Source organism: Magallana gigas, chromosome 1 (genome assembly GCF_963853765.1).
Source record: "Magallana gigas chromosome 1, xbMagGiga1.1, whole genome shotgun sequence".
Lineage (NCBI taxonomy): Eukaryota > Metazoa > Mollusca > Bivalvia > Ostreida > Ostreidae > Magallana > Magallana gigas.
Window position 1 is genome coordinate 3,939,362 of NC_088853.1, and position 24,204 is coordinate 3,963,565.

Consider the following 24,204-nt stretch of genomic DNA (forward strand, 5'->3'; position numbering starts at 1 on the left):
TGTTAACTCCGTCCCATGGACAATTTTTGTTCCTCGTAAGAGGTTCATATTTTGATGTAGGTTTATTATCCATGTATAAAGAGTTGTTTAACACTTCTTGAGAACTGCAAAGCTCAATATGTGATATGACTGTAAAATCATTGCAAAATAGCTTGATGTATTGTTGTAGTATGATGAACCTAAAAATATGCTGGGTATTTTTTTAAATACAGGATCTGATATTACTTGTTCAACTCATACTGTTATATAAAAGAATATTCATTGTGTATTTTTTTATTGTTGAATTTTTTATATGCTGATCAATTACAGATTAAATTTGGCCATTATGATTTTCAATTTTTGTCATATTGGCATGTAACCAAGTCATACTTTTTTTTATCTCAATTTATTTACAAATATGTTTAAGTTTATTTCCAGTTATTAGTGCATACATCTTTATAGCATAATAGAACTGAAGACAATAGGGAGTTATTTATTTTTAAAGGGAGCTCTGTTGGCAGTTAGTTGCAGATCTTGATACCCAAGTAAGAGAAAGGTGGCGTCTCTGACCGATTCTTTTGCTCCTGCTTGTGGGCGAGTGAGGCTTCCCTGTCAAAGGCTTGTATAAGTTTAAAATCATAGAGCAAATTATAAACTGAACACATATATGAGTGATATAAAGTGGTTATTTTAATGAATATTTTATCATAATTTGTTTCTTTTGTTCTAAGTAAAGAGTTAAAGACTAGATTTTTGATAATTTATTGAGTAAAGAGTAGTTTTTATGGACATCTAGGCAGTTATTAAATACAGGACTTTTTGTACGTATATCTTGTTCCTGAAACTTGGGTGTAGACTAGAAAATTTATGGAAAAAATACAATTTTTAAATATTTGTAAAGTTATTTTAATCTACATATTTGTACAAGTTTCACTTATATAATTAATTAGCTTAATTAGCTCTATAGTGAACAAAATTTCTTGTTAAAAATATACAGGAGACAATGCAAGAGTATTTTGAAAGGGCTTTGCTGGCAGTAAGTTGCAGATCTTGATACCCAAGTAAGAGAAAGGTGGTGTCTCTGACCGATCCTTTTGCTCTTGATTGTGGGCGAGTGAGGCTTCCCTGTCAGTTTCTTACAGATGGAAGGAATAAACAAACAAGACTTGATAAGACATTTCTGAGTAGAATAATGGGGAATTGTTTTCTTTTTATGATAAGTAAGATTGAGTTGAATATTTATAGTGTCATAACTATATTTTACATTCTGTACATGCAAATGCCAGGTCTTTTTTCAGACCTTAATAGGATAGACTAGAAGAATTTTTATTGAAAGTGAATTTTAAGCAGGAGACAATGAAAAAGTATTTTGAAAGGGCTTTGCTGGCAGTAAGTTGCAGATCTTTATACCCAAGTAAGAGAAAGGTGGTGTCTCTGACCGATCCTTTTGCTCTTGCTTGTGGGCGAGTGAGGCTTCCCTGTCAGTTTCTTACTGATGCAAGAAATAAACAAGACTTGATAAGACAGTTCTGAGTAAAATATTGGGGAAACTGTTTTCTTTTTATGATAAGTAAGATTGAGTTGAAATTTATAGTGTCATAACTTTTTTAAATTTTGTACATGCATATGCTTGATCTTATTCCAGACCTTATTAGGATAGACTAGAAGAATTTTATTGAATTTCCATGATTTAAATTTACCATTTCGCCAAATTTTGATAATCAATTAGTGTTTGCATTGGAAGTTTGTGTAAATTAAAATTACTTTATATACGTTCCAAAATGTTAACTGAATAGTCTGGTCATTAGAATATGTATTTTTCTTTTCTGTATAATAAATTTTCAATATTATAATGTAAAACCTAAGGAATTTTTTTAAAAATCACATGAAGTGTTTAAAATTAGAGATGCACATGTACATCCTTTTATTGAACAATTTGTTCATTCAATTTAGTATAATTTGGTATTTGTATGCATCATATATATAAATATATAGGGTTTTTTCAACGCTATTACATATAATAAGATTGTTAATATATATCATCTCTGAAGTGGTTTTCATGGAAACTCTTATCTATTTGCAGTTATGAACTATAGAGTATGTATGTAGTACATGTATGTATGTTTCTATGAAAACATGCTATTTTCAAAATACATGTACATGTACTAGGAAAGAGAATTTGTGTGTGCGTGTGTATTTTAGTGACCAGTAAATAAGTAAAAAAATTTGATTACTTCAGTATTGTCAACTTTCAACAATTGCTTTTCTTTATCCACATGCATTATATAGAAAAACTGACTTTGTCTTGTAATTTATGTTGTATATGAAAATACGCAAGTTAAACTAGAAATTGTTATTTGCAAACCATGCAGCAATTTTTATGGGTCTGTTTCAGTTGTGTTTTTTTCCCCTACTAGTCCATATAGATTCCATTATTTCCAAATTTGGACATTTTACCTAAGTATTTTTTAAGAACTATATCAGAAATTGTAATGGCATCCATTCCATATGTATCTGATCATGACGTACGTATATATTGTAATTTTCTAAATTGTGACTTTTATGCTTAAAACTGTGAAATGTTTTGCTCTGTAAGAGTACATGTATTTTTTTTTTTTTTACATCTTTGAGACTTTAACATGCAATAAAATAGAATCTTAAGTGGACTTGTGTGTGATTTTAATTTTAAAAAATGATAGCAAAAACAATTTCAAAGAAAACAACTGGATGTTTGAAGTTATATATAAAGATGTATGCGGTGGTATAATTATTTGATTAAACGAAAATAATAATGACGTAAAATATTTACAATTCCAGTATATATTGGCAGGTTTAATCAAAGTATTATCGTCGCATAAACAAGAGGTATAATGTAAGTTGATAAAAGCGTTTATTTGAATGTTTTAGGAAGTTTAAGATATCCGTATATAATTTAATTTTTGACAGTTTTATAATGTAAAATGTAAATTAAACGAGAACATATAATGAATTAAAATTCAACATTAAATTTTATTAACCAAACAAATTTAATATATCCATTAAACTTAATTTTTTGAGCATGTTTAATGAAAATTATACGTTTTATATACAAGAGGTATAATGTTAGTTTACGGAACACTTAAATCTGCACGTATGGGTAAGTTTACAATTTTTCCGACATTATTAAATTTGTTCTTTTACGGAATCCAGTAAACTCATATTAAATACTAATTATGTTTAAACGTTTTCGGGCACACAATATGTAATACTACATACTTAAATTTTAAATAATCGTAACGTTTAAATTGCATTTAAGGTCAAATTAAACGCGACTTTTCGTGCAGTGATAAACATGGAAAAAATGTAACGCAGGCTTAGCATTAGTATGCGCACGTTTACGTTTAAGTTTCATACAAGCACATATATTTTTGCAAAATAAAATTGTACATTCTAAATTATTTTTTTGTTTCTTTAATAAAATGATGAATTTGTCAAAAATTAAAAAAAAAAACAACAACAAGGGATATACAATGTTAACATCTGTTAGTATATGTATACTTTCTACTGAAAAGTTAGGTTCCGTTCTTAAAATCAGGAAAGAAGTACATTGTAAAAGTACATGTATTTTAAAATTTTCTACACCACCCTAGGTTAACCCCACTTTATAAAGAGTTTGCTTTTAATCAAATGCTAGTGGGTCACACCAAAATATATTAAAAGAAATAGACCATCAGAATTTAGATAAAAAGATTTGACACACTGACCCCCCCCCCCCAAAAAAAAAACAACAACAACAACAAAAATCAACTACACAACAACAAAACTAAACTAAAAACAAAACAATAATATAATACACATAACTGAATATAAATTCACACAGAATGATCTACGACTTTCATTTACTTGTAGGTCATCTTGTTTAATTACTAAATAAGCTGACTATCTATATTGTCTTCATACAAATGTTTATTGTAAATGAAGAAGATGAGTTAATTAGGCGAATAAAATGCCTATAAAAGGACCGGTATGAATAAAAAATATATTTTATCTTTTTACCCCCCTCCCCCCCCCACCCCAAAAAAAAATCCAGTATGTTGTAAATAGAACAGATTTCAATAAATATTTTAAAATCATGGAGATGTTACATTAAAAGTTTAAAATCAAGGATTTACAAACTTAACTATAACGAAAATTGTTGCAGTTAAGTCTGGAAATCTTTGATTTTAAACTTTTGATGTAACAGAGAGATGACCCACCATAGTAATCTACACCCTCCCTTATAAACAATAAATTCTACAAGCTTCCAATTGCTACAGACTTATCTCACCAATGTTAAAAGTATTGACGAGGAAAAATGTTCATTGTTCTATGGTCTTCTGGGATCTATTAAAATAGGGCAAAAAGGTCTTTGGATCAGAGCTAGCATTTTCAATGGTTTACTAGTTATCTTTCTTGTCGTACACAAAAATTATGTGCAAAGATCAATTGTCTTCGAGTGCATGTTTAAATGCAAATTTACCTCAAGGCTGCTGTTCCTGAACCTCTATTATCTTTTTAAAATGTTAATGATGTTGCTGAAAATAAGTCTTTGTATAAATTACCATATTTGCAGATGTTAACTCAATTTAATACGCATCTTAAAAAAAATCGAATAAACCTTAGGGATTACCCTGATTACACAAACAGTTAATTTTAGAAGTTTTTCTTTTTCTGAGACTAATGTTTGTGAGTTTTGCCCTTGCTATCTTGCAACTTCACAGAATCACTGGTAACTGCTTGGTGATTTCTGGTTCTCCTCCACGTCCCCAAATAGGGCCATCCACCAACAGATTGGCTGGAGGTAGTCTGCAGGACTGTAGTACGTACACTTGTTGGCAGGACTGTAGTACGTACACTTTTTGGCAGGACTGTAGTACGTACACTTGTTGGCAGGACTGTAGTACGTACACTTTTTGGCAGGACTGTAGTACGTACACTTGTTGGCAGGACTGTAGTACGTACACTTTTTGGCAGGACTGTAGTACGTACACTTGTTGGCAGGACTGTAGTACGTACACTTGTTGGCAGGACTGTAGTACGTACACTTTTTGGCAGGACTGTAGTACGTACACTTGTTGGCAGGACTGTAGTACGTACACTTTTTGGCAGGACTGTAGTACGTACACTTGTTGGCAGGACTGTAGTACGTACACTTTTTGGCAGGACTGTAGTACGTACACTTGTTGGCAGGACTGTAGTACGTACACTTTTTGGCAGGACTGTAGTACGTACACTTGTTGGCAGGACTGTAGTACGTACACTTGTTGGCAGGACTGTAGTACGTACACTTGTTGGCACTGGTACACGTGGGTTATGCTTTGGCTCACTACTTGACTCTTCATCAATGACCTGTTTCCGATTGTTACAAAGCATAGTTACCGAGGTATTTCTGGAGCTTCACATTTCTTCAATTTGTCATGATGCATGGTCCGAACCTCTCTGCGGGACTTTACTATGAACAAAGTATCTGACTTGGCCTTTACAGTTATACCTGGATCCTTCCAGATAGACTCCACATTCTTCCATTCGGCGCCAATATACCAAATCGCCAACCCTGAATGGACATGTATGCAGTCTGATGTCATATACTCTCTTCATGAATTTATGCGCAGAGTTCAACTTCTGCCTGGCGGCATCGGGCGTTTTTTATAGCACAGTCTGTTTTAACTCCTGCACATACATCTATCTCACCCTCCTCCCCATTTTGAAAAGACTTCGGAGGGGGCCCTACATCAAGGTTGCTGGTACATTAACCTCTCTTCCCAGCATAAGTGTATTCGGTGTATACCCTGTGTGACGGTTTATGGCTGACCGGAATGCCCCTGTGAGTGAACCCAGATACTTGTCCCAAGTTTTAGGTTGACTGTCTATATAACAGTGAACAGCATCCATCAAAGTGCGATAATTGCGCTCTACTTGACCATTACCGGAAGGCCAACAGGGAGCTGTCCTGGACTTCTGTATTCCCAGCATTTCACAAACCTTACAAAAGAGCTCTCTGTCAAAGTTACGGCCTTGATCAGTAAAGATCTCGAAAGGATACTCGAACTAAATGGCGAACCTTGAGAAAAGTCATCGATAGCTGCCCTCGCGTTAACCTCTGTGGTCTGTGAAGGATCATCTACACCATATTGAAGAAGTAGATTAGGGATAACAAATCCAAGAAAGTAACTGCTGAAGAACTGAACAAATCTCAGGGAAGTCTCGTGAACTTTCATTCGAGCACCTGGATTTATTACATACTTAGCAACGATAAAGAAAACATTCCGAACACGTTCGCAGGGGTAATAGAGATAGAGACTGGTTTGTCAGTTAGATTTGGTTCGCACCAAGAAATAATTGTCTTAATCTTGTATATAAAGTTATAATATCATATCCTTCTTTTTGTACCAAATGTTACAACACTGTCTTACTTAGAAAAAAAAAACCAACTACAAAGAAATGTCCCTTTTATTGATTTTTATCTACAGCTTGATAATACTCCCCAAAAAATCATTTGTATATGAATTATGTAATTAATGTTATGCATAAACATTAAACAAACACTGTAAATGTCTCAAAATATGAATATTAGCACTTGAACATAAGCACAATATTCCTTCAAAACTATTTAAATAAATATGAAATATTAAACAGAAACACAAGTTCTTTATCTATCTATTCAACAAAGCCAAGTTTTTTATATGAGAGAAATGTGCTAAATCTACCATTCTGCTTAAGGTGGTATGGGACATCTGTCGATATTAATGTAGATTAAGGTACATTATAATTGAAATACTTTCACCAGTGTAGAATTTTCAAATTTTACAATATTTAACCCCCCCAAAAACACATAAAAATATTTGGAGAGGTAAAAATTGTAAAACCCCGAGCGGGATTCGAACTCATGACTTACAGATCTAACCCACTGCGCTATGCTGTTAGTTGACAATATTGGGAAAGAAACAACTTATATAATTATAATTCATTTTATTGTTTATTTCGATAAACAATACGTCACAACATGGAAGTGTCCCATACCACCTTAAAGTCGGTCAAAATATTCCTCAAAAACTATTTACATAAACATGAATTTTCTATCTACCTGATCATTATAACTCAGTTTTTATGTCGGAGAAATGTGCTAAATCCACCAATAATATACATATAGGTATATTTTTACAAAATGCATCATAAACCCCATACAAAGAGTTGTATCAGAGTGTTAACAGCATGTTCTACATAACATTTGCCTTATCCCACTATATAATAATGTAACTTGTCATAACATTGCAGGTATTAAAGGGTTTAGGATATCTAAGACATGGTTCAGCTGTACAATATATAATACACATTAAAGTCAGCTATTTACACGTTGCCATTGTTTTTGTTCAAACTTTATAAAAACAACCTTTGGGTATGGTCCACTTTGAATCCCCCTTCTCCCAAATCCCCAATTACACTTATCATGGCATTTTGTAATAAAACATTGACTGATATTCAATAAACTCTCCTACAAAAAAAAATGTCAGGGATCAACAACATAAAATACAGATAATTCTAGAAAACATTACTAGAAGGGGGATAACTGCTTTTTCATTTCAAATAAAAGAATACAAATTTGAGTTATTCCCCTTTAAATGTGTTTAATCAATTTCTTGTCTGCAAATCAAAACTGAAAACATGAATCAGCACACATTAGCCACCATTCTAAGCGACAATATTTCAGGAGCATATCATATAAAACATACACATACTGTAAACTTAGCAAATCAATAACAATTACTGTAGAGTTCACGTTGGAGAATGCAGAGTCCATTGATGACGCGATTTAACTCTAGAGTTTACGTACACAGAACGCAGAGTCCATTGATGATGCAATATATCTCTAGAGTTTACGTACACAGAACGCAGAGTCCATTGATGATGCAATATAACTCTAGAGTTTACGTACACAGATCGCAGAGTCAATTGATGACGCGGTATATCTCAAGAGTTTACGTACACAGAACACAGAGTCCATTGATGACTCAGTATATCTCTAGAGTTTACGTACACAGAACACAGAGTCCATTGATGACGCGATATATCTCTAGAGTTCATGTTCACAGAAAGCAGAGTCCATTGATGACGCGATATATCTCTAGAGTTCATGTTCACAGAAAGCAGAGTCCATTGATGACGCGATATATCTCTAGAGATCATGTACACAGAACGAGTTCATTGATGACGCTTTCTTTATGTAAAGTTCCCGTACACAGAAACGGACGCATTATTTATGTACACAGAAACGGAGTCCATTGATGACGCCTTATTTTTACAACAAACTATTTTTATACAATTTGTGTCGATTTCTGTGACAATCAGAATTATGGATTATCTGAGCAGGTTCTGTACTGTCTCCACCTCAAGGAGTTTTAAAAAGCAGCTTGTCTGTAAGAAACAACATCCATCATTAAATAATTGTATTAATGAATAACACCAAATACTAATGAAAGAAAAAGTGAGCAAAGTCAAATAACTAATGCTCCCCCATTACTTGACATTGCTACACATCAAGAATAGCAGAGTATGCATTAAATACACAAATCAATAATGGGCATTACTTGAACAAAATAATCAGATCTTTTTGTTCCTGGAAATATTCTCATCTATTCATGTGTCTTTGTTATATTCAAATCTACACATTGAAATTCCATGCAGCTGTTTAAAGGAGTTATGCTTATAAACAAGAGGCCAAGGGGCCACATTGCACATCTGAGCAACAACTGTCTTAACTCTGATCAAATTAACTTTACAGTTTTCAAATCAAAATCAAGACAATTACTAAATAAATAGATCTTGCTTAAAATATTTTATTTCATTACAGTATCAAATCAAAATATCTTTACAATTACTAAGTAAGTAGATCTTGCTCAATTTTTTTTATAAATCTGCCAATTTTTATCCACATATTTTTATGGTAAATATCAAGCCCCTTTTGTTGTACAAGTAAAAAGATTTTTTCTCTTCCTATATAACACCCCCCCCCACCTCTCTTATGGCCATTTTCTCTGGAATTATTATGGTTTGATCAAACTTTAATCTGCACAACACATGCTTTCACACAAGTTACTGCTTTTTGGGCTGAAAATTTTCCCAGAATATTTTTAAAGATTGTTTCTATATATTCCTATGTAAAAATTCATTCCCCATTGTAGCCCACCCTACCCAAGAGACCATGATTTGATCAAATGTGAATCTATACTGTCTGGGGATACTTCCACACAAGTTTAAGTTTTTCTGGCCAAATAGCTTTTGAGAAGATTTTTAAAGATTTTCTCTACATATTCCTATGTAAAACTTGATCCCCCCATTGTGGCCCCGACTCTACCCTCAGGGACCATGATTTGAATAAGTTTGAATTTATACTGTCTGAGGATGCCTCCATACAAGTTACGGCTTTTCAGGCCAAATGGTTTTTGAGAAGAATATTTTTAAAGATAAACTCTATATACTCCTATGTAAAACTTCGACCCCCCCATTGTGGCCCCACCTTACCCCCGGGGACCATGATTTGAACAAACTTGAATCTAACCTATCTGAGGATGCTTCCATACAAGTTTCAGCTTTTCTGGCAAAATTGTTTTTGAGAAGATTTAAAAAAAAATATCTCCAAATTTTCATTAAATCCTAATTTTTTCCCTTTAATTGGGGTGTGTCCCTTTATTTTAACAAACTTGAATCCCCTTTACCCAATGACGATTTGTGCCAATTTTGGTTGAAATTGGCCAAGTGGTTCAGGAGAAGAAATCGAAAATGTAAAAAGTTTACAGACAGACGGACGGACAGAAAGTGATCAGAAAAGCTCACTTGAGCTTTCAGCTTAGGTGAGCTAAAAACCAGGACTGACTGATGGACGGGTCAAATTATACCCTTCATGAGGGGTAGGTTGAAATCATTATTTCCTTAGAATTCCCTTACATGGAGTATAATAATGCCACAATTAGCAATGCAAAGATAGATTTTCAAATTGATAAATATTATTTACACTTATTTCTTTAGTTATTATAGACGTCGTTTGGATATTTGTTATACACATGTATATACTATATGATAATCCACATTTAGCAAAGTAAAAACTTGTATAACACTATGTTTCTTACTCAGCAACAGACCGCCATGTTTGGATGATCACAAAGTGTGAAATAAACAGGAGTCAGTATTACAGTCCATGTGAATTATACACAGCTCAATTTCAGCTGCAGATGTTGAACAAAGTGACAAACAACATGTGTGGTTTTGAGAGCAGACTAGATTTGTACAGAAACATTTACAACCTGTCAATATCCCAGCTTTCTCCATTATACGGCTGGTGTTGAGCTGGACATGGCCTCCTCATCAGGACGGGGTCTGTGTTCATCTACAACAAGTCATTAATTAGCTGTTAATTAATCATCTCTATACATTATATGTAATGATAGAGCTACATCTACAATTAAAACTTTGAACTGATTACCCTAACACTTGCTTTATTATTTATCTAATTATTTAAATTAAGTCAATTAACATGTCACAAAACAACAGATTACAAATACATGCGTCAGTGAGTTTTACTTTCGTTTAGTTGATGAGTTGTGTTTTGACGAGGTGTCCTGTATCGGGTGTCTCCATCAGGACGGGGTCTGTGTTCATCTACAACATGTCATTAATTAGCTGTTAATTAATACATACAGTATCAGTATATGTAATGATAGAGCTACATCTACAAATTAAAACTTTAAACTGATTACATTGACACATGCAATAATATTTATCTAATTAATTAAACCAATTCAAATTACTTGTAACTAATTACAATACATGTGTCACAAAAAGTAATTACGATGACCTTTTATTCTAATTAACCAAATACAAGAAATACAATGTCATGTAACTGTACATCTAATTAATAAAAAAAATGTAACTAATGTATATTTAAGATAAACAATGAATCCCAGCTAACCCTGTAACAATGAGTTGTTTATATTGACAAACAATCACACAGATAAACATGTCTTACATGTATCTTATTGACTGATAATTAACACGGACTGTGTGTCTTAGTTATCTATATCTAATTAATGTGAATGATAATGACTCAGACTTACCTGTCAGAGCGTCCTGTCTGGTGATATACCTGTAGACACACACCTTCTTGTTGTCCACTGATCCGACCCAGAGACGGTGAGTGTTGACATCATAACTCAGGCTCCCTGGTACACCCATCTCTTGTGATTTTGTCAGTAGATGTGACAGGAACTGACCGTCCTTATTTATCATCTGTACTGTGCTGGTTATATAATCACACACCAGGATGTGTGACAGCGCGTCAGTACAGATTCCCCATGGCCATAGTCCTGATCCTGATGGATGTCCTGTGTAGGAGAAACGATGTCTTCCTCCACGCTCTGTCACCACTACAGCATGAGACCCATAGTCAGACACCACGACATCCCCATTGTTGTTCTCTGTTATATAGATAGGTCTACTATACAGTCCCCGTCCTGTGTTGTGGTACTGTATGGTTTGTGTGAGTTGTCCACTCTGGTTGTACCGGGTTACCTTGCCTGTCTCTGTATCTCTGTTATACATCCCGACCAGTAGATCCCCAGTGGACGGGGACCAGTACACACACCGTGGTCTCCATGTAGAGTCTGTTGTCTCTATAAATGTGGTGGTTGTTTTCATATCCTTTGACAGTTTGTTGATGTTATAATTCCTATCTATATAAATCAGTTCACTCTCACTGTTCACTGTGTGGAATCCAAATAAATAACTACATGAATCCCCCACAAGATGTAGAGAGACACCTGTTGTGTCTGTCAACATGAGATGTTTTCTATCATCACTGACCCAGACCCGGTCTGATGTCACACAGGAAATGTGATAACAAGGATAAACACCTGTCACTGTGAGAGATTGATGGAGCTCAGCACCAGACGTCAGTTTCAGCAGACACTGGTTTCCTACGCGTCGGTTTCCTCTCTCTGTGATTTGGATTGCACTCAGTGACTCCATCACATCCTCCTTGTTGAGTGACTCAGTCATGGAGAGCTGGCTGGTGTGGAGTGTAAGATGTATCTGGGGGAGGGCTGTCTTTGTGAATGAGAGGAATTGTAGCGCACTGAATGTGAATGCTGGCTGTACATATCTGTGTTCATATCTCCTTAGTCTGACAATATGTCTGATCATTTTTATCTTTTGTTTTTTACATCTGTGTTTGAAATCAAAGTAACATAACACATTGTTCAATAGATCATATACCACATAGTCAATGAGTTCCTTCAGGTTCTGGGCCTTTGTTAACATCTCTGATTGAAGGGGGGAGAATTCTGTGTGACAGGTTTTGACATCAGCTTTGATTCCTGTCAGGAGAACAGGTCTGTAAAAGAGAGCCTCACTTCTGATGGTGTGAATGGTTCCTCTGTGTTGTTGTCGCTTTGTTTTATAAGCTTTTTGCAGATCCTGAATTTTGTGGGGTTTTTTTCCAAAGAGAAAACTTCTGACAGGGAGTTTGTGTGATTTATGTCCAAACCAAAAATCACACACAGGAACTTGACAAGGTTCACAGTACTTTGTATAAACATGGCTAGGATGTCTCACACAGATCTCTTGTGTTGGGATGTAGTTGATTTGATCACGGTGTGACACAACATCATGGTCTATTGTTTGGAGATCTTTTACATGGTTCTCTTTACACTGGGGACACAGATCACATGGACACGATACACAATAGTACGCTGTGTCCCCCGGACACTTAGAACACTGATTTACTCCGTATGGGGAGCTTGCTGTGATGTATTGGGAGCTTGCTGTGTCCATGATGTGGGTGGTCTGGGTCATAACCTGTTGAATGAAAATAAAGTGTTTTAAAATTATGTCAACCACATTCTTTCAAAACTATTTAATGATTTGATGGATTTATATCATTTCAAATTTTGTATGTAAGGAATATTTTAATTTAAAACAGACTCTTTTCTAAAATTATATATTTTCCATTCATAGATAAATAATGGTCTATTACTATCTGATGATTAAAACACTTGACTTGTAGATAAATTTTTTGGTTAAAACTCTAAAACATTGGTGAATACTTTCTCCTTTTTTATTTATCTTCTCATTCAGATATTCATGCTCTCTCTCTCTCTCTCTCTCTCTCTCTCTCTCTCTCTCTCTCTGTTTATTGGTAAAACATGTACATCTACAATACACTTGTATGTTTAACTTTATCTCTTATTCTTTTTTTTTCTCAATCAGTCTTTGATAAAATGCATCCTCTCTCTCTCTCTATCTCTGCTAAACATGTACTTTTGTTTTTTGTTCCTACCTCTCTGTCTCTCTTTATCTACTTATTACTTGCTCTTACTTTTTCTCTTTCATTTTCTTAAATAGCAACATGTACTCTCTCGGTCTCTCTCTCTTTCTTTCTCTCTCTCTCTGACTTTTCTGTTAAATATTAACTTTTTCTTTGCTCTGTCTCTTATTCTTACTCTTTTTAAACCATTCATTTCTCTCTCTCTCTCTCTCTCTCTCTCTCTCTCTCTCTCACACACACACACACATTCACTTTTCACATGTACTCTGGCTCGTTTTGTCTCACTATCTCTGACTTTCCCCATCAAACATAACATGTACTCTCACTCTTTCCTCCCTCCCTTTCTCTTTCTCTCATTCTCAGACACATTTTCAGACTTTCTCTGCTAAAGAAATACAAGTAATCTTTCATCCTGCTTTCCCTATATGTATTCCAGCTTTTTATGTATATTTATCTTTCATGCAGAGTTGCATACACACTCTCTCTCTCTCTCTCTCTCTCAAACATTCTGTTTAACATTTATTTTTTTGCTGCTAAATATGCTCTCTCTCTCTCTCTCTCTCTCTCTGACTCTGTCTCTCTCTCTGTGCTAAACATGAACTCTTGCTGCTCTCTTGGTCTTTTACTTCTTTGCTTCACCATTACTTTTGCTTTCTTTCACTTTTTTAAGCAACATGAACTCTCTGTATGCGCTCACTCTCTCTTTGTCTCTCTCAAACTTTCTCTCCTCTGCTTAACATGTACTGTCTGTCTCTCTTTCATACCATCATTCTCTCATGATCTCTCTCTCCTTCTGATAAACATGTACTCTTGTTTTTTGTTTCTCTCTCTTTTGCTCGCTCGCTCTTATTCCCTTTTCCTTGCATTGCAACATGTACATGAACTCTTGCTCTCTGTCTCACTAACATGTACTATCTCTCTCTCTCTCTCTCTCTCTCTCTCTCAGACTTTCTCTGCAACATTTACCCACTCTCTCAAACTTTCTCTGTTGAACATTAAGGCCAAATAAAAAAACATCTGTGGTTCTGGTCGCCCAACTGTCCCTATTTCATACCCCCAACCCTAAACTTTTTTTTTGCCAATTTTCAAATTTTCCCGGAATTGCAAGATAAAGATCATTTTTTAAATTTACAAGAATAGAATTCCTGGGTCCCCCGCCGGTCAAGCAGTAGATCTATACTAGTATTGACCAAGGCTGATTTAGGAACTTGACCAAGGTATTAGTGATATAAACATTTGGTATAAATTTCATGTAAATCAGTCAAAATTTGTAGGCATGAGAGCGCTAACAAGGTGAATTTTGGGATAAAAGTCCCATAATTCCAACAAAAAGTATCGACCAATGCTGATTTTCGAACTTGACCAAAGTATTAGTGGTATAAACATTTGGTATTGAAAATCCGTTCAAATTTATAGGCATGAGAGCGCTTACAAGGTCAATTTTTGGATAAAACGGAGTCATTATTGTGGTCAAAGTCCCATAACTCAAACAAAAAGTATCGACCAATGCTGATTTTCAAACTTGACCGAAGTATTAGTAATATAAACATTTGGTATAAATTTAATGCAAATCCGTCAAAATTTGTAGGCATGAGAGCGCTTACAAGGTCAATTTTTGGATAAAACAGAGTCATTATTTTGGTCAAAGTCCCATAACTCCAACAAAAAGTATCGACCAATGCTGATTTTCGAACTTGACCAAGGTAATAGTGGTATAAACATTTGGTATAAATTTAATGAAAATCCGTCAAAATGTGTAGGCACGAGAGCGCTTACAAAAAAGTGTGACGGACGGACACACGGACGCACGGACGGACACCCGGCATTTCTATGTCCCCGCTCCACGTTGCGGCGGGGGACAAAAATGAGAACTATTGAGATTGATCTTATTTTTGTTTTATTGAACTGAATTTAAAAAAAAACCCAAAAACAAATCATAGCATTCTGAATCAAAATCAAACCAAATCAAGTGAACTTAGAATTGTTTCAGCCTTAATTAATATCGAACATTTTATACTTTTTTCTTTTGAAACAAAAATTATATTTCAATAATTTTTGTTTTAAAAATATTTGTTTCATAGTTAAAAGCTAGATACTCCCAACCAATCTTGATTTAGTTTATTTATCTCACTAAATACAAATGTCACCTGCAATGCAGTGCTAGGTAGTACTAAGAATAAGAAAATCATTTTATATATTTCTATGCTATTCTATAAAAAAAAATCCTCATCTACCTACTTGAATTTTTTTCAGATGTTACTAGTACCACACATATTTTTTTTATTTGGCCTAACTTTTTCTTTTCTACAAACCATTTACTCTAATTCCCTCTATTTAAATTCTCTCTCTCTCTCATTATCCTAAACATATACTATTGCTCTGTTTCTCTTTTCCTCTCTCTCTCTCTCTCTCTCTCTCTCTCTCCTTAATTCACTTTTCATGTACTCTTGCTCTCATTGTCTCACTATCTTTGATTCTCTCATTTAAATATGTACTATTGCTCTCTCTCTCCCCCGCTCCCTCTCTCTCTCTCTCTCTCTCTCTGATTTCTGTACTTACTTTTACTATCTAATTTTTTTCACTCTCTCTCTCTCTATCACTCATAATTTCTCTGCTAAACATGTAAGTTTTCTTTCAAATTTTCTTTCCTTCTCTTTTCACTTTGTATCTACATTTCTGAAAACTTTCTCTGCTAAACATGTACTCTCTCTCTTTTTTTCTTGCAGACTTTCTCTGCCAAACATGTATACTCTCTCTCTCTCACAGACTTTCTCTGCTAAACATGTACTCTTGTTTTCTTTGTTCCTTTCTCTAACATCATCATAACTTAGTTTTAGGTCTGTTTTTAGAAAACAGGGCTTTCCCAGGATTTGCTTTCTATCGATCCTATAGTTAGTAACTTTTTTTTAATGTGACACATATCTTTATTAAGTTCTTATCTACAATGAATTTATAAAATATATGTAAAATGCAGTTTCGTCTTCACCCCATTTAGAAAACAGACTATAACAAAACATAATTCACACCTATTATCACATATACGTAAAATGGGAACTTTTCAAATTATTTATGAGGTCATTTATATTAACTACTGGCTTATGACATATGATTGCATTGGCTATCTCCCTTATCCTGGCTGATTGTTTGACTGTCCCCGGGGCAGATAATTGGACAATATCCCAGCCCTGACATTACCACAAAGATATGTTTCTCCTCGTCTAACACATCAATCATCAAATGGGAATGTGGGCAATAGTTATATTGTCAGTTCCTGGGTAAGAAATTGATGTTGACCTCGGCCTATGCTCTCGGGCAACAGTTCTTACCCCAGGACTAACACAATGACTACTGCCCTCATACGCATTTAAGAGAAATTTACGCACTAAAATGTCTACAAATGACACACGACGACAAACGTGAGATAGCAATGGGTCTCCTGAGTGACTCAGGTGACCTAAAATTACACAGTATAGCTACATGAACATGGTGATATTACATGAATACTATACCACATAAACTCTATCTTTGCTCCATCAGTCCACTCTTTATTGATACACAAGGAACCTGTAAAGAGACCTAAAACTATTATACTGTAAAGAGACCTATCTATTATACTGTAAAGAGACCTCTAAATATTATACTGTAAAGAGGCTCTAACTATTATACTGTAAAGAGACCTCTAACAATAATAATGTTATTTTCTTAATACATGCTCAAGTGGCAAGCCTATGGTCTATTTTTAATTACTTGACCACATTTCATTTTTTGACATTAGATTGATGAAGAACAAAATCAAACGCTTTCTTGAAGACGAGCTCATACAGTGAATACGATTCCCAGTCGTCTCTAATTCCCGGTCGTCTCTAATTCCCAGTCGTCTCTAATTCCCGGTCGTCTCTCATTCCGGGTCATCTCTAATTCCCGGTTGTCTCTAATTCCCGGTCACTGCTATAAAGTTTCAGGTCACACTGTAATGAAGCAGAGAAAACTTTATAAATACATTGATCACAAACAATGGGCCTTCCTTTATTTGATCCGCAAAAAATATTTGAAGTTAAACATTTACAGAAATTAGGAATCAATCCCTTTCGAGATCGAGATTTTCACTCATTTTCAACATGCTACTTTTATCATCTAGCGGTTGATGTAAAAATTGTGGTCGAGTACTAATAGCTGAAAAATATTGCACAAGCATTCACTTATATGTCAAAATTTTTCATAATGATAAGTGTTCAATTAAATTAACACTAATCTTACTAATTAATCAAACTGAAGGAGCTTCCCAACTTGATGGCCAGTTTACTTAAAAACATATTTTTGTGGTTTAACGATAACAGGTAAGACGGAGATGAAAAAATGAAATTGAATAAAATGTTACATGTCGCTCTGACGTCATTATTATTTCATTTCAGTATGTGCAACCTCTGCGAAAAAAAGGAACGGAAATTGCAAATTATTGGAATTTTTCTAAGTCCAATGGGCATAAATCTGTCAAAAATTGTTCTATCGAACAATCTAAAATCGAACTTGTCCTATAAATTTTTATGATAAAACTGTATACCAAATTTCATATATATAAGAAAATGAACAGAAGCCATCAGTGGACCGACAGACCAACAGACAGCAGAAATTGACAATGCAATATGCCCTCCCCTCTTTAAAGAGGGGCATAAATATTGCAAATTATCAAACAGACGGACATGACCCAGAACTAGCGACCTCACTGTATTACAGAATCTGTATCCTTACATAGCACATTACTCAGAATAGTTTAAATTACTCAAGAGTAGCTTTCTAAAAGTTGCTACATTCTTGACTACGCTGTTTTAAAAATTAAAGAAGAGAAAAATTAGGTCATGTAAATTGAAATGCGGTCATAAGGAAACTGCTGGAAGAGTTATCGTTCTTAAATCAATTATTACACCGAAAGTTTACTAGCACTGTACCAGTTATCGGCTATAAGTTAACCTTTTTCTTTTCGTGTTTCCATATAAAACTTGACATACTTTAATTGGTGAACTCCATATTTATCCATCGGTTAGATTAGATCATCCTTTAGAACCCATGACATATTGTTTTTGTGTTTTTAGCACGCTTTGAATTTGCCGAGATTATACGATCAGCTTCATGATAATACCTCATAGTCTGTCCCAAGTTATTGCTTCCATCGCTTTTTGATGATTTTAAATAAAAATTTACATACCTTTACAATTGACATTCAACTGAATGAAATACAGTTGAAATCGATAAAAGGGAATATATCCATTATTTCTTCATTGAACAATTTTTCACTCATAAAAGGTTACAGGTACGAAAACAAATTTCTTACGGAGATTCATAATAGGAAATGTTTACGTCTTTTCTCCATTCGCAAGTAATCCGGACACCTCGAGCAAAATTTCAACATTGTCATCCGGCTGAAGCAATGCAAAATCCCGTAGACTTTCTATTTTGGGTGTATTGAAACCTGAAAGCGTTTCAAAACAGATAATTTGGACATTTTTCTTATTAGTGTTATATATATATATATATATATATATATATATATATATATATATATATATATATATATATATATATATATATATATATATATATATAAAAGCACTAAAAATAACCAACGACACGAACAATAAAGTAAAATATTGTCAACTTTTCGGGACAATCCGTCCCTTCTTCAGGACAACAAAATAAAGACTACATATAAAAGAAGAAAAACATCTTCAAAACTAGCACTAAAGTAAAAACTAACAAATGCTTAAACACCGGATCGATGTGATCGAGTAGAGGATGCTCACTTCTGATCTATTGCACCTGATCTCTAATTTTTGTCGAGGCCCGTGTTTGCTCTGCTCCAGTTTTAAATTGTTCCTTTGGACTTTAGATTAAGAACATTCTTCGTTATCACCATATCATGAACGAGGACACGTTTGTTTAGGTAAGATAACACGATTTGATAATCATTACTGTTTACAATGCACTAGGTGATAGCGTGGTTCTTTTTGATGACAACTCCTTGGCTTTCCTATAATCAATCGTATGACAAAAATCTCATGAGCTGTACTTTCGCTTTCTGCAGAATTAACGTAATTTACTAATTTTATAATTCTCATTATTTTAACTATCCTTATCTGAACAGGAACGTGATACATCCTGTTTGACTTATTTACTCATAAATAAGAAACCTGATACATTATTTTTTACTTATCAATTCGTACCTTAATTATTTAACCAAAGACGTCTAGTATCTGGCAACACAATACAATGCACAAAGACCATAAAAAAACTGAAGAACTAGAACCCACAAACGTGGATAGTTTTTCTATTCTGAACCACCTTGTTTTTGCAATTTTTAAAAAGATTATTGACAAGAGAATAAGTCCATACTTCACACTTAAATCTAGAGGCAGCCATCAACTACAAGAAAGGCCAAATTTAATAATTCCATAAATTTGCTATCAACTACAAGAAGGGTATTTCCAGAGATAAGGGCGATTGATAAATAGACATCCGAACCATGTACTGACCTTTCCGTGCCAAGTGAAGCTTGAACCCTACTGACCACCGAGAAATTATCTTGTCGTTTTTTTCTCAACAATATTTCAAAGACGATTTAAAGTTTATTCTTTTGTGAACTTTTGAATTATTATCTTTGTGAAAGCTATAAGATCACGAGGGTGTTCTCAACAGCGATTGATTTCACTCTTTTCTATTACTTGACATTACTTGCAATCAGACCTTTGTTCAGCTGTTTCAGTTTAGCACTTAAGCCATCTTGTTTACCAATCATCACACTTGCGCATCTGTGCACAAACCAGTAATCTTCGACTTATCTAGATTCATGGCTTAAAAATTTTCGGAAAGTACCTTGAAAAGATTTTCAGAGTTTGCTGAGTCCGACTTTTCCAATAAATTTGCAATGAAAAGAAAATCAGTTTGAACACTCCCATGCTCATGGTCAAAGTATTGAATGTACACAATCATCTGTTCCAGTGATGACACATCAGATAAATCATCAATCATTAATCCATAGCAGTTTGAAGATTGTAACGTTTTAATTAAATCATTTTTCAAAGTATCTGATAAAGTTAGTAAAATTTCCCTTTGCGACCCTATTGATCTGTGACTGAAATATTTTAAATCTTTCAATCCAATATGTTCTATGAACTTCATTAGTTTGTTAATCTTAAAGTTTGCAATAATCTGATCCGTAACAAATAAATGAGAATAGAAGGCTTGGAATAAAATTTCCTTTTTGACTTCTAATTTTCTATCAATATCTTTTTGAAAAACTGAGACTCTGCTTAAAGATTCGCCATATTTTGCTGCTTCATGGCATTTTGTTTTCATGTGTTCCTGCAAAGCTAACTTCCTAAACCTTTTACTTGGTCATCTGCAAAAACAGCTGATCTGTTTCTCGGATTTTTAATATTATGTTTCCTACAAAGTAGACAGTTGACTCCTTGTCCCTCGACAAAAACGAAATGCCATAATCTTGTAATCCTACAGAAAGACAAGTCTTTTGAGTTCAGCCAATCATGTTCAAATTTTTCGCTTGATGTTATAGAGCAACAGTCACTCTTGCTGCAAAGCATGCAGTGATAAATCTTTTTAGAAATATCATTTTTTTCAATGTCAGGAAAAAATGACTCAATTAATTTTACATGTTCATTTTCTGAAAGACTTGTACATGTCAGAACAGTGTAAATATCACAGTTACTCTGGCTCAGACTGGGATTACTGACATTTGTTGATGATCTTTTCGTCTGCATCAACTCTATTGGCTGGCAAATATTTTGATTTATGTCAAGATTTTCAGAGTTATAACCTACAATTAAAAAAATAAAATAAAAAATCAGAAACGTATGAAGATCGATTTATGCAGTAAAACAATCACTGAAAAATGTTTCTGCAAATTCAAGCTAAAACACAGAGTCTAGAAAAATATTTTCATAAATATATTCAATATACTTACTTTGGGAACAAAAAAGTTAAGTTCTGAAGGAGAAAAAATTTGTACTTCGTGGTAGTCTGTTTGCTAATTGCAGCAACATAAACTTACTTTCCTTCGAGTTACGAAATAACAATCGCGAGAAATTTCAGGTGAAGAGGAAATTCTGGTTGATCTCTACCTTGAAAGAATGTAGATTCGTGAAGTTAAAAGTTACGTTATGTCAAAAAAAGATACACCAGTCCATAGAAATAATATATTTAAAACTATTGTTTTACCTCGTTTGGAGACGGGTAGAAAAAATCGTTGAATTTCCTCTTCGACATGGGAGATTCGATCGTTGTTGACTCGATCGTTTGACATATGGTGGGAACCAGTTCACGTTGATCTGGGTCATTGACGTGTTACTATTTTGATGCCATATTTTCAAACGCAATAACGATAAGGATTTTGATATTAACTAAAACAAGCTTCTATAGGAGAATATCGGCAGAATCTTTTAAAGACGGAAATCTCAGCCGGAAAATTTTATTCTACAGGCGGTTAATTTTGCCGGTTGCCGGCTCTTATTGAAAACACTGTAAATAAATAAGACTGAGTGATTATGCCTTTAATATCTTTATCGTTTCTTATTAGTATTCCTAAAATTTCAGCACAAAGTAAAAATAGGTATGGCGATATTGGGTCGCCTTGTCTACAGCCTCTTTCCGGGTAAAAATATTCTGAAATTACACCATTTTGAATTACACAAGCTTTTATTCCATTATAAAAGGTTTTACTTATCAGGTAATCTTCAATTATAGTTTACGGTCATCATTTCAATCGTTTTGAAATAACAAAGAACGTGTAAGTAGTTATTCTGGTGCAGGTGTTTTGTAGTGTATAGATACGTGAGACAACATGGAAAGAAATGGAAAAAATAGTTATAGTAATAGTAATATATTCTATCATTTTTCATTTATTGTATTACTTGTTTTGTAAAATGATTGCTTGTGAGTAAAAATGTAACTTACCTTAACCACATAATGCAAGTTAAAAGTTTGTTATCTTTTTTTGTCCATATCACGTGGTCATGTCATGTGATTAGCTTTATCCGTTCTCCATCGAGCTAAGATTTCTTGCATAGGATAAGCAATACAAGAGACAAAAAGTGATTTCGATTACATTTTGATTAAAAGTTTTCTCAATCTTAGCCCACAGTTCATCGTATAAAATAGGAAATATAAAAAGAATATCATATAAACGCACACATTGTACATGTTACTGTAACATGGTCTTTTAAATTGACCTGTAAGCAGAGGATGCTCACTCCTCTATTGCACCTGATCTAACCTCTAATTTTTGTCGAGGCCCGTGTTTTGCTCTGCTCCAGTTTAGATTTTTTTCCTTTGGACTTTTGATTTAGAACATTCTTCGTTATCACCATATCATGAACGAATGTTTAAGTAAGATAACACATTTTGATAATCATTACTGATGACATTGCACCAGCTGATAGCCTGGTACTTTTGAATGAATGAATAATTGATGAATAGATAAAACAACTGTAAAGTTTGATCTAAAATACGGTCTCCGATAATTTGTCAAACTAATAGTTTTCTATTCCATTTTGCAAGTACTAAATATTTTTAATTATCTGGAAATAATACCATTTTCCACCCAATATAAAACGAACACATCAAGGATATACACCTTTATGAATGATAGAGGTAAAGTGTTTAAATATAACCCCTGCAGATACTCAGCTCAAATATAAATTAATGATAGAGAGATATTAGGAAAATTTTACTCCCACTTCTTCTTTCCACTACTGGCTCCGAAAACCAATATTCGTATGAAACCCCTGTCTTCCCTTTTAACCCCCTGTGTACCTCCTGCAATTCCCTGTTTTCTATTTTCTCGCCCTTTGTTTTCCCTGTACCATTTGTACATCTCCTGTATACTGTAAATTCCTTATTTTACTTAATACTGCGATTTCGCTGTTTTCTATAAAATCGCGAATATAAGAAAAAATCGCCAGCATCAATTTTTTGTTTTGTTTTTCCATGGTCAAAAAATGTCTGGAAAATGAAGGCGATATTTTAAAATCCAAAAAAGAGAGTTGCTTCTCGCGATTTTATGCAGATATTAATATATCGCGCAAAGTTAAGAATCTACAGTATCTCATGTTATCGCAAATAAATTTTGACCTTTTTTTTTTTTACAAATTTGTTATCTAAGTGTACATCATCAGAAGTCACTATAAATAAAAAGAAATAAAATTTGAATTAGATCTATCAAATTTTTTACTAACAAAATATATAAAAATTTTCATTATCACTGAATATCCAGAAAAGTACACCCTGCCCGGATCCATATTTTATTTTCTCCGGCTATCAAATCCGAGGCCAATGTTCAACAACTTTTTTATTGGGGTATAATAAGTTTGTTATTTTTTTTTGGGGGGGGGGGGGGGTAGTTCACAACTCCTGACATCATTTATAACAAGACAAAAACACACAGTTGTTCATATAAATTATGATAAATAACATTTTTGTTAAAATCTTCTTTCTAAATCTTTGCCCACAGTTCATGGTATAAAGTAGGAAATATAAATAGAATGGCACATGAACGCACACGATGTACATGTTACTGTTACATGGTCTTGTTAGGTGACCTGTTAGCAGAGAATGCTTACTTCTCCATTGCACCTTATCCTACCTCTAGCTTTTGTGGAGGTCTGCGTTTAGTTTGCTCCCGTTTTGAGTTTTTCTTTTCGACTTTAGATTTAGAACATTGTTCGTTATCACCATATCATGAACGAGGACACGCTTGTTTCAGTAAGATAGCACAAATCTGAATTTTGATTAGCTGAAATAGACCAGGGAAGCCCAGGTATCTGATTAAGGTAGCGTACCCTACCTCAGTCATTCTGATTAGAGATTTGCATCAAAAAAGTTAT

The 24,204-nt window shown here is 34.0% G+C and overlaps 2 protein-coding genes and 1 long non-coding RNA gene across 8 annotated transcripts in view; all 3 read right to left on the minus strand.

Moving 5' to 3' along the window:
- The window catches only part of LOC136269778 (uncharacterized), a 238,535-nt gene that overhangs the window by 29,269 nt on the left and 185,062 nt on the right, over positions 1 to 24,204 (minus strand). The window lies entirely within an intron of this gene.
- Positions 6,430 to 24,204, minus strand: part of LOC105327476 (uncharacterized) — a 265,527-nt gene continuing 247,752 nt past the window's right edge. For 3 of the 5 annotated variants that reach the window (XM_066081088.1, XM_066081107.1, XM_066081114.1), the window contains 6 exons: positions 17,135 to 17,280; positions 16,822 to 16,876; positions 11,106 to 12,843; positions 10,573 to 10,650; positions 10,296 to 10,378; positions 6,430 to 8,409 (listed from right to left, as the gene is read on the minus strand). In XM_066081088.1, the coding sequence (XP_065937160.1) occupies positions 10,320 to 10,378; positions 10,573 to 10,650; positions 11,106 to 12,840 (1,872 nt within the window). In that variant the 5' untranslated portion in view covers positions 12,841 to 12,843; positions 16,822 to 16,876; positions 17,135 to 17,280 and the 3' untranslated portion in view covers positions 6,430 to 8,409; positions 10,296 to 10,319. Of the gene's footprint in view, positions 8,410 to 10,295; positions 10,379 to 10,572; positions 10,651 to 11,105; positions 12,844 to 16,821; positions 16,877 to 17,134; positions 17,281 to 18,641; positions 18,780 to 19,064; positions 19,142 to 24,204 lie in introns of those variants that run through there. The other 2 variants (XM_066081099.1, XM_066081119.1) reach the window with 2 other exon arrangements.
- Positions 20,651 to 22,593, minus strand: LOC109620166 (uncharacterized). 2 transcript variants are annotated; one of them, XR_010712642.1, is made up of 3 exons: positions 21,542 to 22,593; positions 21,288 to 21,440; positions 20,651 to 21,140 (listed from the first exon to the last, which is right to left on the minus strand). It is a non-coding gene; the product is annotated as an uncharacterized lncRNA (long non-coding RNA). The 2 variants fall into 2 exon arrangements; XR_010712640.1 differs by having other exon boundaries at positions 21,288 to 21,444.